Source organism: Palaemon carinicauda, chromosome 25 (genome assembly GCF_036898095.1).
Source record: "Palaemon carinicauda isolate YSFRI2023 chromosome 25, ASM3689809v2, whole genome shotgun sequence".
Classification (NCBI taxonomy): Eukaryota; Metazoa; Arthropoda; class Malacostraca; order Decapoda; family Palaemonidae; genus Palaemon; species Palaemon carinicauda.
The window spans coordinates 85,659,941-85,679,940 of record NC_090749.1 but is presented as its reverse complement, the minus strand read 5'-3'; the positions used below and the strand labels follow the sequence as shown (position 1 = coordinate 85,679,940).

The window sequence follows — 20,000 nt, the reverse complement described above, 5'->3', positions numbered from 1 at the left end:
CGAAGACGTAATAAACTTGAAATGGATTTGTCCACACTGTGTAGATGAAGAAATTATGGCCAAGACAACTATATTGAAAATGGATGAAGAATTGAAAATAGAAGACCTTAATGGAAACAGATAAGAAGAGAAAACCCCTGAAATGGAACACCGAATTGCAAAACTCACTGCAAACGCAGCAAATTCCGCCCAAACTACTGATTTCCCTGAGAAAGTTTATAATCTAACGCTGATTATGGATTCAATTAAAAGCTAGCACTTCAAACTCTGATGGACCCAAAACAAGAGGAGATGTCATATGATGACAAAGTTAAGGAAAACAATTTACTGGTATATTAATCAACTAATGCATATAATAAAAACACAGAGAGCAGAAATGAAGTTGACCATGGACTTGAAGACATTCGAATTCCTAATATGAGGACAACTTCAAAAGTTGTTGTAAACTTTGCTGACGAAAATATCCGAGAGGAAGCAGTAAACAAGAGTCAAACCATGGTTGCTAACACTGAGACAAGGAAAATTTGAAAACTAGAACCTAAAATAATGATAGGCAATACATACAATGATGGAAATGAAGTAGTAAATGCTTCGATGCAAAGAAATCGTTGCCTAGACCATATATAAAACATAGAAGAGAAGAAAAGTCTGGTATTCAAGAAAAGTGCTGCAGCTGGGATTATCCATTACTTGATCTTAGTGCTTCTTTTGATACAGTTGTGCATGAACTGCTACTAAATGACCTACGGTCCATCAGTATTGAAGATCAAGCTTTTAAATACATAAAAGACTACTTGGTTGACAAAAATCAGTGTTTGGAAATTAGAAATTCTTATTCATCATATGAACCTTTAAAGAGACGGGTACCTCAGGTGAGTGTACTGGGCCCAATCTCATTTTATATCTATACTCTTGGTCTGTCGGAAATACTACAAAGGCATGGAGTGGCTTTCAAACTAATTGCGGATGAAACACAATTTTGCTACTCCATAAATAATATAGAAGACACTAATAATACTCTAAACCGAATTCTTACCATTGTTGAGGACTGGATGACAATCAAACAACTACAGTTAATCTAAATTAGAATATAACTGAGTATATGGTAGTTGGAAAAAAAGCAGCGTTAGAAATTTGGGTGATATTCAAATTGACATGAATTACAACTCAGCCCTGATTTCTAGTCAAGTCTGTGAGCTAGGTGTATCTTTTGACTGTAACTTGTCTTTCAGTGCTCAAATACGTAATATAGTAAAAAAAAATGCTGGTTATTACCTTAGAAACATTGTTTTTGCTAAACAATTTTCTGGATAAACATCCTGTAAATATAATCATGATAAATTGTATTATTACCAGGATTGACTACTGGAACTCCATCTCCTACATTTTACTAAAAACTTAAGAAATTAAAAAATATAATAAAAAGAGGAGTAAGACTCATAAAAGGTATCCCACCCATAGACAGGTTCACTCTTACAATAATTGATTTACACTGGCTGCTTATTTGAGTGAGAATTAAGTTGAAATATGTGCAATAATCCATCAAGCTATCAGAACTGGACATCTAAAATATCCAAGAGAATTGCTAAATATTGTGCAGTCAAAAAATACTATCAACACAAGAATAGTTACAGATGTTTTCAAATTATTAGAACCTAGATATATGTCTGTACCCCAGGATTTAGGGCCTTCACATATGCGGCCCAAAGACTTTACAATAAGCTCCCACTAGATATCCGGAAAACTGAATGTATTAAGGCTCTCAAGAGGACACTAAAGACTTTCTTGTTCTCTAAGTCCTTTGGTAGTGTGACTTTGTCAATAAACGAGCATCATGCGAAATTTAGTGTTGAATGCTTTAGAATAAACATGATGAAAAAAAACTGTAAAGGTCATTTAGAGGGTAGGATTCTCCTGCTGTATAAGAACAGATAAGAAATTAATGTCTCCTAAATGCTTCTGTGGATCAAGCAAATGAAAATGAATTCCTTTGATAGACAAACCTTCAGGTGTCTTGATAAAGATGGTGAAACCCATCTACCAACGGTCATTCAAGGGTATTGCTAGATTATTTAAAGCAAAGAGAAATTTATTCAACTCTAATAACGAAAGACTGATTTAACATATGCCAATCACGTGATCCTTCAAAATCTTTGCTTTCTGACTATGTTCTTCTTAACCCTGAAAAGGAATTGAAGATCAGTCTCCTCCTTTTGGTCTTTATTCTAGGAATTATTAAAACTCAAATGGAAGTGTAGTAAGTTAGGAGAAGACTAAAAGGAATTTTCCAGGCAAAGGCTTTCAATAAAAAAGATGTAAAGACATTTAAGTTGATAAGAGAAAATAATTAAAAATATCTTCTCTGACACAAACATTTAAATGAATACAAATAGGAGTCGAAATTTCATGGCATGTAATTTTCTGGAAATCAAATTATAAACATATATATATATATATATATATATATATATATATATATATATATATATATATATATATATATATATATATATATATATATATATATATATACATATATATATATATATATATATATATATATATATATATATATATATATATATATATATATATATATATATATATATATATATATGTAGGTGTGTGTGTATATGTGTGTTCGTATAAATTACTTCTTATTCTTAGGGATGGATGGTAAGTGATTGATAACTTGTAATGAAGTCAGCTAGGTTAAGTCTTGTCGACTTTCAGATTTTATGTAAATAATGAGAGAAAATCACCACAAATAAATGGATGAAAAAAATTTAGGAAGAGTGAAACGGCAAATAAAACTCGCTTGGCATCAATTTAGATATGTCGGTGATGATATAGTGGGGCAGATAAGTGAAACAATCGTTCATTTGATGATACAAGCATGAAATTTGGCATAATTATTTATTTTGCATTAGATTTTGAAAAAAAAAGTGCTAGCCACTTGAAATTCCAATATGGCGGCCATTTTCCAAGATGGCCGCCATATGGTCCTTTTTAAGGCAGAATATTTCAGTACTACGTGCCATTAAAGTTCTTACTCAGATACTTGATGAGTTCTCTTTGTCTGGGTTTGATGTGGGAACACCACTAATCATTCTGAGGGTCCAATACGGCAGCCATTTTACAAGATGGCCACCAAATGATGTCATTTGCTAAGAGTCCATATTTCAAACAATACTCAACCTGCTCTGGCCAAAAGTCCATTCATTGTTCATCATTTTTTTCCTAGGAATTCTGGCAAGGGAAACTACAGAGTAGAGTACAGAATAGTCCATTCTTTACACACTTGCACCTTCCACCACACTCTGTCTTGCATCCACACTTTGTCAGTTCATGGCAGCTCTTGGAAATGGGTTCCAGCATTATCCAAACAACTTCCCAGTCATCACCGTTTTTTGACCATCTCCACTTGGAAGGACACTGAGGTTCTGGCTGACGATTAACACACTGCCCCTAAATATGACCTGCTTGGTAGGCTGCTCGTTTGGCATGTTCCTTCAGTACACTTTTTGTTGGTGGAATCATGTCATATGACCTCTGCTTTCACGCAAAGAGATCAAGCCTTGCCTCGTCTACAGAAGATGTACTCGACCGGTCATACATAAGAACCACATATTTCTCCAAAACATGTAGATCAGACTCCTCAATCTCAGATGGTCTGCAGCTAAGTTTTGCAAAGGTGGCAGAGGCATCATGTAAGATATCCCATGTCTGCCATGTTGTCTTTTTCCCTTTGCCATTGAAACCTGACACAACGTCACACCCAGTAAAGGCATGGAAGAATAGCATCCCGTTGGTCTTCTCTGATCCTAAGATGGACACCGGGTCATGAATAGGAATCCATCTAGTGTGCTTACCTTTTCCAAATCTAATCCACATTTGCTCCAGGCCGATTGCTTTGAGAGAAGGCATCTGTGATATGGCAATCACAATGACGTCTGTGTCGTTTGCGTCGATCATAACAGATTTGTAACTTTCCGTAGCTACATGCCAGGCATGTAAGAATATATGTGTGTCAGCCTCCTCATGTGTACAGGGAGCCAATTCCTCTAGGCTCATGTTGGTGTATCTGGCCCTCGTAAGGGCATCTTCTTCCTTCGTCACAATGACTATATTTTCCGTAGTCATTTTAGCTACTGCATCAGCAAGAAAGTGGAAGAGCTCTGTCTTGTTAGCACTGTTGCGGAGGAAACTCTTCCAGTTTGTAGGCGTTTTAGTCTTTTCAGTAACTCTCCTCCTGATAGCTTTTCCTCTTTTTGATCTAGCTTCTGACTTCAGACTTGACTTATGATATACATCAAAGATGATGTCTGTTCTCTTGTGTTTTCTACTGTACATTTCTATTTTGGGGAGGATGTCCTTCGTGGCATATTCTTCAAACGTCTTTGATGTCTTTGGTACAAACTGCATTTACCAGTGATAAACCATCCACAATGAGGACATCCGAGTCTGGCTTTGACTCAGGTAGTCTCACTTTCACCTGGAGAACATCCACCAAATCAGCTTAAGTACATGCGTGTGGGTTACCTTTCTTGCTGAGTGAAGGAGGGTAAGGCTGGTTCTCATGTCTGAAAAAATTTTGTAGGTCACATCCTCTTGTTTGACAGGAGATAAACAGTCGAGAAAACGGTTGACAGTCTTCCTTAAGTACTTTAGTCTCAGATACTTTGGATGACTCTGGCCCAGTTTTGAAGAAGCCAGTATTGTTCTTTTTGATTGGCTTGTAAAAGAAATCTCTATCAGACTGCAACTTCTCCATGAATGTTTCGAACTGTTCTTTTCCTCTCTCATGATGCATTGCAACTAGTTGAGCAGCAGAAGGATCTACTATGTCATTTGTATCCAGCTTTAAAAGATCATCTGTCTCTTCTGCAAATGGATTGCCCATTTCCTCTAGCACTAGTGTGAGTTTGTGTACTTTTTCCAGGAACGTCTTCTGAGTACTTGGCGACTGATCATGGTGACGACTTGAGTTCTTTACATCTTTACTCCCGGATGCTGTTTCGTAATTTGATACCAATCGGCTTATTTCTGGTCCAGCAACCATCCATCTTCGAAGAGCAGACGGATCCTCTGTCAGGCCAATAGCTCCCCTGTCTCCATTGATGAGTGCATTATTTTGTTCATGGGCTTGGTCAATAGCCATTGATGAGGAGCTCCTCTCTGATTTGTGAACAATGAAATTCCCCTCATAGGATTCTCTGGCATCCTCTAGGTGTTGCCTCTCTAGGCTTAGCATATCACGAAAATGAACTGAACCCCATCGTGCATAATTAACATTGTTGTTTGCAAAGAAGTATGGCATCAGTTCTGACAGTGATTCACGATAGAGGTTAAAGTTTGCTTCTCTAAACGCTCGTATAAGTGTGAAAATGGTCAGCTCCATGTTGAGAATCAAGAACCAAAACTTAAACTGTGGGCTCTTATTCTTTTGTGCATCACACCATTCTTCCAATGTGATGGCTTTGTCCTCATCGTCTGTGTGTTCTTCAAGGTATTTGCTGTAGGCTTTCTTCAAAAGTTTGTACAAGATGCATGCTGTAATCTGGTGGGCTTGCCGAGTCTTAGTGACGTTTGTGGTTCGCAAGCCGTTGGGGTATTTTTTAGATAAAAAGAGCTCATCCTTTTTACCACCCCGGCATTAGCAGTCCTTTTAAGGGGCAACAATGAATTATTTATCTACTATTTATTATTATTATACTTTATTAATTTATAATTTTTACTAACATTTATTAATCTTCTACTCTATTTATCAACTGAGGACTTATAGGCAGAAAGCAATGGTATTTATGACTGTTTATTAATGCTTCTTGATGCTGTAAGGGTATAAATAGTATTTATTTGTGCAGGAAATCTACCTTATTCACAAGAGATGCACCAAAGAAGGCAAATATATCAATAATTTTGCACCAAGATGTGAAACATTGAGCGCTTTTATAGTTTAACATTGTTTTTCCATTAACTGGCGGCCATCTTGGATATAATGGCCGCCATCTTGGAATTCTTGATGGGTAGCACTTTTTTCTTAAAACATGACCTAAATAGCACATTCACACCAAATTTCATGCTTTTATCACCAAATGAATGATTCTAGTCAAAATCAAACTTTGGCTGCTCCTCTAATAGTGTGTCTTTGCCAAGTAACCTTCAACAAGAGATTCAAACTCACCCATCAGCTTGTTCATAATTTCATCTTGTTTCTGCTCAACTGCTTCATACCCTGAAAGTAAGTGGGACATTGTATGATTAATTTTCCATTACTTTATTCAATGAGAAATATATTATATATTGAACTAACCCATGAGAGATAGAATGTTACAAAACTAACGAGTAAAAGGCCAGGGAGGAGGGAAGCTCTTTGAGTAGAAAATGTGCTGAAAAAGTTAACGGAAGTTCAATACCGATTAGATATCTGGGGTGAAAGAAACCATAAGATATTTCTGATACTGGCAGACACATAGATAAGAATCTTGTATTGCATCAATGTAAAACAAAAGAATGCTAATGTGCAGACGGTTGCACATTATATGTGTATATGACTGAGCTTCACAAATATGAAATCAACTTTTAAACTAGTGATTAAAACCTCAATGTCCTTATGAATGTGTGTGATGTGGTGATGTGGGAGTCTGAATGCTGAGTAATTATCATCTATATAATGTCCTTCTTTCCCTTTTTCTAGCTTGGGTGAATTTGGGACCTGGGTGTTGACCCCATAACCTATGAATGTTCTCCAGAATTTTGTCCTGCTCATTCCTCTGCCCCTCATAAGTAATATAATGCATAGTGATCGCTGGTCAACTCAGACTACAAGGGAAGCACACAAAATTGAAGAGCTAAGATTAAAGTGATATGTAGAAATAACGGTAAAATCGATTTATTTTTCAATAAATAGTTTATTGCCAAGTACAATATGTATTCTGAGAGCATATGCACTAATTCAAGGGCCCAGAGATACCTGAAATATATATTTTGATCAGGAAGATTATTCAATAATTCAATCACTGCATCAGTGATAATCTGGTGTTATATTCTGAGTTATCTAACATTTTGGAAGAGAGAGACAACTGTTCTAATCATATGTAAACATTATGTATGTAGTACATGACATAGTTTGTGAACACAAAGGTACAGGCAAAGGGAAATTCAAAACGTACAAAGACTAAGCAAAGTTAACCTTTGAGATAATGTAAACTTCACCAATCAACTATTTGGCCGAAACCTTTACTGGCAATAAACTAAAGACTGATATGTTGAACTATGGAGAGCAAAAGTTTCAGGGTAAGTACAATTAAAAGCATCATCAAAATTATGATGAAAATAACGGAATCTCAGCACAATAGAGGAAACGGTAAGGGTTTGAGCATAAAAAGCGGTACAAGTTAACTTATCTTTATGAAAACCTAAATGAAGCAAGTAGAGTTACTTATTGCTCTGCTTGCTATTCTTTGTGCTGTAATTGGCAGATCCATCTCACAAAACGAAAGAATTTCTTATCCTACAATAAAGAAGACAAATTTTAATTTGAACTTCATCATTTTTTTCCATAATTTCTGAGGGTACTTTTAATGGTCAAAATATATTACTTTCCATTAGGATCATAAAATTTTGAAGTAAAATATGATTACGTCTTTTTTTTAAGAAGGTAGGCTTCTTGGTTCTCCCAATTAACACCTCTAAAATCATCACTGAACCAGACATCATCCTTGGTATGGTATGTCCATCATCAGATAAGGATTGTGTCTGTCAACTATACAATCATACAATTTAAATAACAGACAAAAGAAGAAAACCACAAAGAAGTCTTCAAAGGTGCAAGACAGGGACACAGAAAACCAATATAGAGGCAGAGTCAATGAAGAAGAAAGACTTAGTTCAGTAGAAAATGGGTTTCTTTTGCTCATTGGCAAAATAATAAATGATATAAATCCATTCTCTCCAACTATGACAAATGAAGAAGTTGGATTTTGTGATATGAAAATACCCAGATGATACGGAGGGTCCAAGAACTGTCACCTTAAGCAGGAATGATGAACTTACCTTTCAGTTTGTCACTGACGCCTTCCAACTTCTCCAGGACTCCTTGTAAGGTAAACACTATCATCTGTTCGATATCCTGACAGTGGATCAAATTCACCACTGACAAGAGTAGGAGAACGAGTGTTTTCATCCTTGTGTTTTTATTCTGGATTGACACACTTAACCGGCTCTCTTCTGTATCTCTGACTCTTTATATACCCAATTCCTAAGGAGGACACATTGTTCAGATGCGTGACTGGGTTCACTGTTCAAGAACCTTGATCAAATCAGAGTTCAAGTGGATGACTGATAAGCCGGGGGAATGTGCGGCGTGGGTTCTGTTATTTCATGTGACTAGAGGCTTGTGACTACTGGACTGCATCAGCAAGATAAACATCTCTTTGAAGGACAGCTGCTTCGTTGCTACCCAAATTTAGATTTATGAGGGAAAACTGTATGATCTGTATATTAATGATAATTATAATTATCTAAATAAAATATAATAAACTTGAAATTTTCTAAGATAAACAATTTATTACTATTGATATTAAAAGTATTGATAAACAAATCTTAATTATTTTATTCATCACTATCATTATTATTACTATTATCATTATTATTATTATTATTATTATTATTATTATTATTATTATCATTATTATTATTATTATTATTAGTAGTAGTAGTAGTAGTAGTAGTAGTAGTAGTAGTAGTAGTAGTATTTTATTCTTCAATGAATATAATTAAAATTACCTTTATAAAATAACCATTATAGTGTTTCACACACACTCGTACATTGTAACGGGTTTTTCTTCTTTATTGTATATCTCTCTCTGCGCATCACTGACAGCCAGTCATTTCATTAATTTATCTGTTAGAATTTGTGTGACCTTCTTCCACTAAAAGTCTTGTATATAAGCCTGCTGCCTGTTGAAATAAATTAATTGCATACACCTCGCCTCTCAGTTACAACCTAACTACACGCTCACACAATAGTAATATACACTATTGCGATGATGTATGTTTATAAATATACACAGATATGTAAATATAAATATAAATATATATATATATATATATATATATATATATATATATATATATACATATATATATATATATATATATATATATATATATATATATATATTTATATATATATATATATATATGGATAAATATCAACACAACATCGTGTTCAAATAGGAATAAATTTCTACCCCATACTTGGGATCGAATGCTGGCCCTTTCTACTGAAAGGCCAGGTCGAAACCAACCATATGTATATATATATATGTATATATATATATATATATATATATATATATATATATATATATATATATATATATATGTGTGTGTGTGTATGTATATATATATATATATATATATATATATATATATATATATATATATATATATATATATATATATACAGTATATGTGTGTAGGTATATATATATATATATATATATATATATATATATATATATATATATATATATATATATATATATATATATATATATATATATATATATATATACATATATACATATATATGTATATATATATATATATATATATATATATATATATATATATATATATATATATATATATATATATATATATATATATATATATATATATATATATATATATATATATATATATATATATATATATATATATATATATATATATATATATATATATATATATATATATATATATATATATATATACATATATATATACATTTATGTATATATATATATATATATATATATATATATATATATATATATATATATATATATATATGGGTGTGTGTGTGTGTATCATCCAATCTACAAAATCAGATGAAAAGCAGGATGCTAACAGGGGAATAGCCAAATGAGGAAAGGAAATAAAGAAGTAAATAAACCACATGAGAAGTCATAAAGAAATATAAACTATTTCAAGATCAGTAACAACATCCAAATAGATCTCTCATATATAAACAATGAGGAGTGACTTATGTCAACCTGGATGGTTTTATTCCACTTATGACTAGATTGAGGAATGACCTTAATTAGGCAATTCCAATACTGTAAATTCAGAAGTTCATAAATAAAGTGAAGGTTTTTATGGAAGAGATCAGGGTGAGGGGTAGATTGAGATGGTTTGGGCATGCTCTTCGTACTCCCCAAAAGATATTAGTTTACCAAACTTTTATCTGGCCTCCACATGGCAGTATAAGACCCAGATCTACATGGCTGAGGACTAAAGCGTGATATAGGAGATGATAGATAGAGAAGTATTGATTTAAAAGCTCAGGAAAGTGATGAATGATGAAATATAACCAAGGCCCTTTATATAAATAGGCATAAGAGGAGTGTGATGGTGTAAGTTGAATTTGTTGAGACCAAATAGTCTGCGCTTAAAATCCTCCTTGCCAAAGATCCCAAGAGGTGATTAAATCTTAGGGGAGGTTATGACGTCGTTTGCACTAATCGATAACAGAGTGGTATTATTGAATAAAAGGAAAAGGCGCATACCAAATTGAGATTCAAATCTATTTATAAAAATTCATTGACAGTTTAGGAAGTAGTAATTTCAAAGGCTTCTGATCACATAGCAGATGGATATCAAAACACAGACTAATATAAACTTTGAAGCCTCAGTATTATGGCAATTAAGGGGAAGTGAAGCCTCCTATGTCATCCATCCCAGATACCTGTAGGGAACTTCAGCATTCAGGCAACTTAGGGGAAGTGAAGCTAGAGAGGGCATGGGAAAAGGGTGGCTGTTTACGCAACAAACCATTATCAGTTATCACTTTGGTAGCAACAGCAGCAACAATATTATAATGACTCTCCAGATGACATTGGTCAATGAGTTGATAAGCAACATGAAAGTCTTACCACCCAGACAGATAACATTGGTGAACACTTCTTATGCTGCTTATCTCCAAGATTAAGACGCCTAATCCTTTGTTCTAAATGGTCCTCACAGATTTCATTGATCTCTCTCTCTCTCTCTCTCTCTCTCTCTCTCTCTCTCTCTCTCTCTCTCTCTCTCTCTTTTATTATACCAATATATATCTTCAACTCTATTGGCACTTCACCCCAAATTCAAATTAAGTTACAAACACAAACTATAGATGTATACAGACACGTGCGTACACACACGTATATATATATATATATATATATATATATATATATATGTATATATATATATATATATATATATATATATATATATATATATATATATATATATATATATATATATATATATATATATATATATGTGTGTGTGTGTGTGTGTGTGTTTGGTGCTATTTATCCCGGATCTAAAGAAAATCAATAACAAAAGAAAGAGTGAGACTTTGGCAGGATGAAAGTTTATATTTTAGATATGGAATTCATTAAACAAATTCTAGAGTTTGGTGTTAAAGGTGATGGGAGTTACAAGATTAATAACACAAGAGGAAGAGAAATTTGATAGAATAGTGTGCCTAAGTGCACCATCAAGCAAGAGAACAATAATCCAAGAAAATGGAAGACCATGGTACGGAGGCTATGGCATTACCCAAGACTAGGGAACAATGGTTTGATTTTGGAGTGTCCTCTTAGAAAAGCTGCTTACCATAACTAAAAAGTCTCTTCTACCCTTACCAAGAGGATAGTAGCCACTAAACAATCACAGTGCAGTAGTTAATCCCTTGGGTGAAGAATAAATGTTTGGTAATCTCAGTGTTGTCAGGAGTATGAGGAAAGAGGAGAATCTGTAAAGAATATGCCAGACTATTCGGTGTATGTGTAGGCAAAGGGAAAGTGAAGCGTAACCAGAGAGAAGGATCCAATGTAGTACTGTCAGGCCAGTCAAAGGACCCCATAACTCTCTAGTGGTAGTACCTCAACAGGTGGTTGGTCCCTGGCCAACCTACTACCTAAAATAGTAGGTTTTGATAGTAGTGGTAATGATGATACAAACAATAATAAATTGAGTATTTTGAAAACATGTTTATGATATATAAATGAAAGTATTTTAGTAGATCATAGACACCATTATTATTATTATTATTATTATTATTATTATTATTATTATTATTATTATTATTATTAGCCAAGCTACAACCCTAGCTGGAAAAGTATTATGCTATAAGCCTAAGGGCTCCAACAAGGAAAAAATAGCCCAGTGAGAAAATGAAGTAAGGAAATAAATAAATGATGAGAACAAATTAACAATAAATCATTCTAAAAACAGTAACAACGTTAAAACAGATAAGTCATATATAAACTATAAAAAGACTTATGTCAGAATGTTCAACGTAAAAACATTTTCTTCAACTCTGAACTTTTGAAGTGCTACTGATTCAACTACTCGATTAGGAAGATCATTCCAGAACTTGATCACAGCTGGAATAAAACTTCTAGAATACTGTGTAGTATTGAGCCTCAAGATGGAGAAGGCCTGGCTATTAGAATTAACTGCCTGCCTAGTGTTACGAACAGGATAGAATTGACCAGGGAGATCTGAACGTAAAGGATGGTCAGAGTTATGAAAAATCTTATGCAACATGCATAATGAACTAATTGAACGACGGTGCCAAAGATTACTATCTAGATCAGGAATATGAAATTTGATGGACCGCAATTTCTTGTCCAACAAATTAAGATGAGAATCAGCAGCTGACAGGAGACAGGAGAACAATACTCGAAATAAGGTAGAAATGAAGAATTAAAACACTTTTCGGAGTAGATTGATCACCGACAATCTTGAAACATTCTCTGAATATGCCAGTTTTTTGTGCAATTGATGAAGACACAGACATAATGTATTCCTCAAAAGTAAATTTGCTGTCGAAAATCCCTATCAATATTTTAAAAGTTATACAAAGTTAAAGAAACATCATCAATACTGAGATCCAGATGTTGAGGAGTCACTGTCCTTGACATACTTACAATCATACTTTGAGTATTTTTAGGATTCAATTTCATACCCCATAATCTGCTCTATGTATTAATTTTAGCTAGATCTCTATTAGGGGATTCGGCAACCCCAGATCTACATACAGGAGGTGGAATTGATGCAAAGAGAGTAGCATCATCTGCATTTGCAACAAGCTTATTTTCTAGGCCAAACCACATGTCATGTGTATATAGAATGAAAAGTAACGCGCCAAGAACACTACCCTGTGGAACACCGGATATCACATTCCTTTATTCACTATGGTGCCCATCAAGAACCACTCTTTGAGATCTATTACTTAAAAAATCAGTAATAATGCTAAGAAATGACTCACCCTCTCCCTACTGTTTGAGTTTGGCAACAAGGGCCTCATGATTAACAAGGTCAAAGGTAGCACTAAAATCAAGGCCAATCATACGAACTTCCTGACCACAAGCAAGGGATTTCTGTACAGCATTGGAGATTGTAGGAAGGGCATCGCATGCTCCAAGGCCTTTACAAAAACCAAATTGCAAACTAGGCAACAGATTATTGCCTTGAGCAAACCTATTAAGATATTTTGCCAAAAGACGTTCGAAAAATTTAAACAATATGAGAGTTATGGAAATTGGACTAAATCTGTTGGACTTGAGCTACCACAAACACATTCACATAGAGGAGTAACATTACCAATTCTCCAACAAGTGCTAAAAGCTCCTCTTCCTGCTAACCTTAGCAAAATAACAGATAACTTTAGAGCAAAGAAATTTGCATTCTTTATAAAAAACAAAGGAAAAATACCTTTTGGATCTACGCCTCCAAAAGCATCAAGATCCATCAACAGAGGTAGTTTAGCCTCAGGAAAACAGGAATGAGGCGGTTCAAGTTTTTCATTACTCTGTTTACTGTCAAAAACATCAGCTAAAAAGGTTGCTTTTTCCTTTGGACAGTGAGTGATTGAGCAATCACCTTTAAGTAAAGGAGGAACTGTTGCATCTACACCAGATAGTGCATATTTAAAGGTTGACCACCATTTATGTTTCTGAGTTATACCAGAAAAGGTTTCTTTTATGGTAAAATTGCATTCCCTTTCAGTTGAAGCATAAACTCTCTGAGCAAAAGCTCTAAGCTGAGTGTTGTTATTCCAGGTCAAATCTGATCTGTTGCCCTTCCAAAGATGATAGGCCTCCTGCATATCCTTAATTCAATTGCTTTGTTATCACAGTCTTTTTTTATCATGTTATATTTATTACATAAACTACATTATCAATCAACATCTAAACTAATGTAACAATGAAGCAGGTATCCTTCAAATGGTAATAAACAAGCCTCATCTTCATGTGACCTTTCCTATGAGTGATCCCAAACATAATCTTATTCACCATGAGACCTTGAGATAATAACAGAACTTCTTAGCCTTGGCACATTCCCTGGCTTATCAATCATCCACTTGAAGAACTCTTGGACAATGGAACCAATCACGCATCTGAGCAACGTGACCCTCATTAACAATGGTTATCTAGTGTAGGTAATGATGTGATTTTGCTACTTTCATTTTAGGTTATGGAACTGTAATAAATCTACTTATACACACACACACACACACACACACATATATATATATATATATGATTATATGATTACCAATTCCATTTAAGTTTATTATATGTCTTTCATGTGGGTAACTATCAAGAGATTTTGATAACCTTTTTCTGAACCACTAAAGTTTACTTCTTCATCACATATCCCGTTTAAAGAGCCTCCTATCATTTGTCTCGTTTAGTCACAGTTTAATCTGATTGAGTAAAATAGTAAGAAAGCAATCCAGTTATTTCCCTTTTCTTTAAGGATGCGAAATAGCTCAGCAGAAACAAGAAGAAATTATGAACAAGCTGATAGGTGAGTTAGAATCTCTTCTTACAGTTTACTTGATAATGACATGATGCCATTATTAACATACCTAAATTGAAGAAGAAAAGAAAGGGAACGATGGCATTTTTCTTGAAAACATACATAGATTCAAGTCCTCCTACGCAATGATCTTTTTGGGAATGTCGTTAAAAGAGTAATTGTTTTTTCTGCTAGACAAAAAAAATTGGTTGAATATAGAGACAAGTATATACAAACTCAAATATATATTATATCTTTATATTGTTTCCTCTAGGATTTACTCTCCTCACTCAAGATGATTTATCACTTGATCTTTACTTTCCTCTTAGGACATGAGGAGCTTCTACACAGGATTCCAGGTAAGTCTCGGATTATAACCCTGGAACGGTACGGTGGGTCGTCCGCGACCCCGAGCGTCAAAAAAAAAAGAGGTTTTTCTCACGTGACTCACCCCCGTGACTGAATTTGTGGGTGATCGAACTGCAGTAGGTTTCTCGCCTACACGCTCTAGTAGTGTCCAGATGTGCATTGCTGTAGCTGTACTCCTTCCCCGATTTCTGAGACGCGCCGGGGTCGAGTGCGACCGAGTTTACCCTTCTAAGGTAATTTGCATAATTATCAAAGTTATTACGTATTATGAAATTGTCGTAGAATGGTGCAACTTTTATAGGTTATCAGTTGTGGAAAGTCTTGGTGGATTGTTCGGCTACCATGTGCATGATTTTTTTTTTAATTAAAATGTCGTTCATCACCACGAGGACTATTTTACCGCGAGTGCCCCTTTTTCATTTTTTTTCATTTTTTTGGCCAAGTCATTTTTCCGTAAGATATTGCCAGATAGTGTCGTAAAACTTTTGCTTTTTTAGTGTTGGAAAGTGTGTCTAGATGATCTGGCTACCCATGCGTGACTTTGTTTTTGTCAGATACGACGTAGTTATTGGTATATTGGGTATTTAACTGCGGTTGCCAATTTCTGTTTTTTTTCAATATTTGTAAAAATTTACTACGTAGTGAGGAATTGCCGTATAGTATTGATTTTTTTTCATGTTTATGTGTTAGAAAGTGTGCCTTGATGGTTGGGCTAACACGTGCATGTCTTTTTTTTTTTATCTGAGATGCCTCATATTAGAATGTGGGGCATTTTACCGCGAGTGCCCCTTTTTCATTTTTTTTCATTTTTTTGCCAAGTCATTTTTCCGTAAGATATTGCCAAATAGCGTCGTAAAACTTTTACTTTTTTAGTGTTGGAAAGTGTGTCTAGATGATCTGGCTACCCTTGCGTGACTTTGTTTTTGTCAGATACGACATAGTTATTGGTATATTGGGTATTTAACTGCGGTTGCCAATTTCTGTTTTTTTTTCAATATTTGTAAAAATTTACTACGTAGTAAGGAATTGCCGTATATTATTGATTTTTTTTTCATGTTTATGTGTTAGAAAGTGTGCCTTGATGATTGGGCTAACACGTGCATGTCTTTTTTTTTTTATCTGAGATGCCGTATATTAGAATGTTGGGCATTTTTCCGCGAGTGCCCCTTTTTATTTGTTTTGCATTTTTTTGCTTAGTCATGTTACCGTAAGGAATTGGCAAGTAGTGTCGCAAAACTTATATTTTTATAGTGTTGGAAAGTGTTTCTAGATGATCTGGCTACCCATGCCTATTTTTTTTAGCCAGATATAGCGTATATATAGGTATGTGTTCGATTTTCCTGTGATTGCCATTTTTTTGGTTTTTTCCCATTTCTTTCAAAATTACTACGTACTAAGGATAAATCACAGAGTAATGACTCATTTAGATGTTTATTTGTCGGAAAATGTGCCTTGATGGTTTGCCTAGCACGTGGCTGAAATTTTTTTTTCTGAAATGCGTATGATAAAAAGTTGGCCATTTTTCTGCGAGTGCCCCTTTTTATTTGTTTTTCATTTTTTTACTTAGTCATGTTACCGTAAGGATTTGGCAAGAAGTGTCGCAAAACTTATATTTTCATAGTGTTGGAAAGTGTTTCTAGATGATCTGGCTACCCATGCCTATCTTTTCTTTTTAGCCAGATATGGCGTATATATAGGTATGTGTTCGATTTTCCTGTGATTGCCATTTTTTCGTTTTTTCCCATTTCTTTCAAAATTACTACGTACTAAGGAACTATCACAGAGTAATGATTCATTTATATGTTTATTTGTCGGAAAATGTGCCTTGATGGTTTGCCTAGCACGTGGCTGAAATTCTTTTTTTCTGAAATGCCGTATATTAGAATGGCCATTTTTCCGCGAGTGCCCCTTTTTATTTGTTTTGCATTTTTTTGCTTAGTCATGTTACCGTAAGGAATTGGCCAGTAGTGTCGCAAAACTTATAGTTTTATAGTGTTGGAAAGTGTTTCTAGATGATCTGGCTACCTATGCCTATCTTTTTTTTAGCCAGATATGGCGTATATATAGGTATATGTTCGATTTTCCTGTGATTGCCTTTTTTTCGTTTTTTCCCATTTCTTTCAAAATTACTACGTACTAAGGAACTATCACAGATTAATGATTCATTTAGATGTTTATTTGTCGGAAAATGTGCCTTGATGGTTTGCCTAGCACGTGGCTGAAATTTTTTTTTCTGAAATGCCGTATATTAGAATGTTAGCCATTTTTCCGCGAGTGCCCCTTTTTATTTGTTTTGCATTTTTCTGCTTAGTCATGTTACCGTAAGGAATTGGCAAGTAGTGTCGCTAAACTTATATTTTTGTAGTGTTGGAAAGTGTTTCTAGATGATCTGGCTACCCACGCCTATCTTTTTTTTAGCCAGATATGGCGTATATATAGGTATGTGTTCGTTTTTCCGGTGATTGCCATTTTTTCGTTTTTTCTCATTTCTTTCAAAATTACTACGTACTAAGGAACTATCACAGAGTAATGATTCATTTAGATGTTTATTTGTCGGAAAATGTGCCTTGATGGTTTGCCTAGTACGTGGCTGAAATTTTTTTTTTCTGAAATGCCGTATATTAGAATGTTGGCCATTTTTCCGCGAGTGCCCCTTTTTATTTGTTTTGCATTTTTTTGCTTAGTCATGTTACCGTAAGGAATTGGCAAGTAGTGTTGCAAAACTTGTATTTTTATAGTGTTGGAAAGTGTTTCTAGATGATCTGGCTACCCATGCCTATCTTTTTTTTTAGCCAGATTTGGCGTATATATAGGTATGTGTTCGATTTTCCTGCGATTGCCACTTTTTCGTTTTTTCCCATTTCTTTCAAAATTTCTACGTACTAAGGAACTATCACAGAGTAATGATTCCTCTAGATGTTTATTTGTCGGAAAATTTAGTTTACTTCTTTTTTGATTGAATATCATCAAATTTTTTTAGCTAAAATATTATATTGTTTTACATTTTTTTTTTCAATTTTATTTCCCTTCAAAAAACATTTTGGGGTCAGAATTTTAATTTTACAGTCGTAAAATAATCGACAATTATCCAGCAACCCACCATACAATTTTTATGCATATCCAAGAATAATTAGATTAGTAAATAACACCTTGAAATTGACATACCCTTCCTACATTTCAAGTGGCAGATTAGGGAGTCTGAGTCAGTGTGGTTGGCGGCCATTTTGTGGACATATCCGAAGCGTAAGTTGCCCTATCTATATATATTCTTGTTCCCTATAGAATTTGTGATATTTTGGTATATTTTTACCTGCATAAATATCATATTATATATTAAATATATGTATTGTTTTACGAAATTTCTAAGTACTCAAAAAATAACCTTTAGATATGGCCCCTGATATAAATGTAATTTACAAAATAATGAAGATTTTTTTACATATTTCTATTTTAGGATAACATATGTTTATTCCCTAAAAAAATTAGCCACTTCCTATTTCATTTGGGTACCCAAAAAAATTCATGAAATTTGGACAAATTTTTTTTGGCTAAAAAAAGTTACCCATTTTTTCTCATTTCAGATCTTCACCTCCATGGGTCTGACTTCATCCAAAATACATCAAGATGTGTCCTAAACATTCAAGAATCAATTCCTAAAAGGATTTGTGTATATATGTATAAACTTTTTTTTTATGAATTTTTATGTAAGGTCTTTTTTTTCTACCTAATTTTTAAAAATATTTATAATAAATAGTTTTTCTGCAGATGAGTAGTATTTATCTTTACAGTTGTTTTAAGCATTCATTGAAGTTTTTTTTTTTGGCAAAAAAAAAAAGGAGGTTACTGCAAAAACTGATTTTTCAAGAATTTTTTTCGGCGTCGGGGTCGCGCGCGTCCGAGTATACCCTTAAAGGGGTGTCCGAGGAGCGTACCTATCCAGGGTTAATTCACCTGCAAACACAAGGAACTAATATTTCAATGTTATTTATACATAAATGGACCATAGCTCAGAATCTTTTTTGAATTTCAGACTTAGATATAATTTTGAAGATAAAGATTTTAAAGTTTATGCAGACATTTGAAAAATTATTATTCATATTTTCAGATGTGAAGCAGAAACTGGGAGTGATTGCAAGCAATTTTCAAGGTATTTTTTTTTTTATTAAATTGTTTTCAGTTCTTAAGATATACTTACCATTTCCCTATCTGTTCACTTTACGCCCCGAGAGTAGATGGTTATATGATGAGGGACTCTGTGGAAGGACCGGGAACACACAATTCGTATTGAAATGAGTTTTTCATAGAATAATAAAACTTAGAATAAAACTCAGATATTTTAGGACCATTTCTCTTGATTAATATCACTGATGCATTTTCTGTTTTTAACCCTATTAATTTGCTTTCTGTGGCCCTGAGGAGATGAATCATACCTCTCTCTGTTCAATTTCCACCTCAGGAAGCCATCAGGAGATCAAGTCTTTCGTACGTGACGAAATATCTGGAATAATTTCTTTAGCAAAAACTGGTAAGTTGATGTGCAGTTAAACTATTAATCTGAGCAATGAACGTTATAAACTGATGTGTTCCAGTTACTATATTGTATATTATTTAACATAATAAAACCCATGAAATAAAGAAAACCTTTAGGAATTTTCTAATTAGCAGATAAATTTATACCATAGGCTACACTAATTTATTAGTAAAAAAAATATTATGCTTGAAGTAACTGATTATAGTATAATTAAAGTCAAGTCATTACCTGG

General features: G+C 33.9%; 2 protein-coding genes across 4 annotated transcripts in view; one reads left to right on the top strand and one right to left on the bottom strand.

Annotated features, from left to right (window-relative positions):
* Nucleotides 1–8,318, bottom strand: part of LOC137618598 (uncharacterized) — a 12,474-nt gene extending 4,156 nt beyond the window's left edge. The window contains exons 1-2 of the mRNA XM_068348711.1: nucleotides 8,056–8,318; nucleotides 6,185–6,235 (exon numbers count right to left, since the gene is read on the bottom strand). Of these exons, the coding sequence (XP_068204812.1) occupies nucleotides 6,185–6,235; nucleotides 8,056–8,185 (181 nt within the window). The 5' untranslated portion in view covers nucleotides 8,186–8,318. The remainder of the gene's footprint in view (nucleotides 1–6,184; nucleotides 6,236–8,055) is intronic.
* The window catches only part of LOC137618680 (pro-epidermal growth factor-like), a 570,433-nt gene that overhangs the window by 242,391 nt on the left and 308,042 nt on the right, over nucleotides 1–20,000 (top strand). The window lies entirely within an intron of this gene.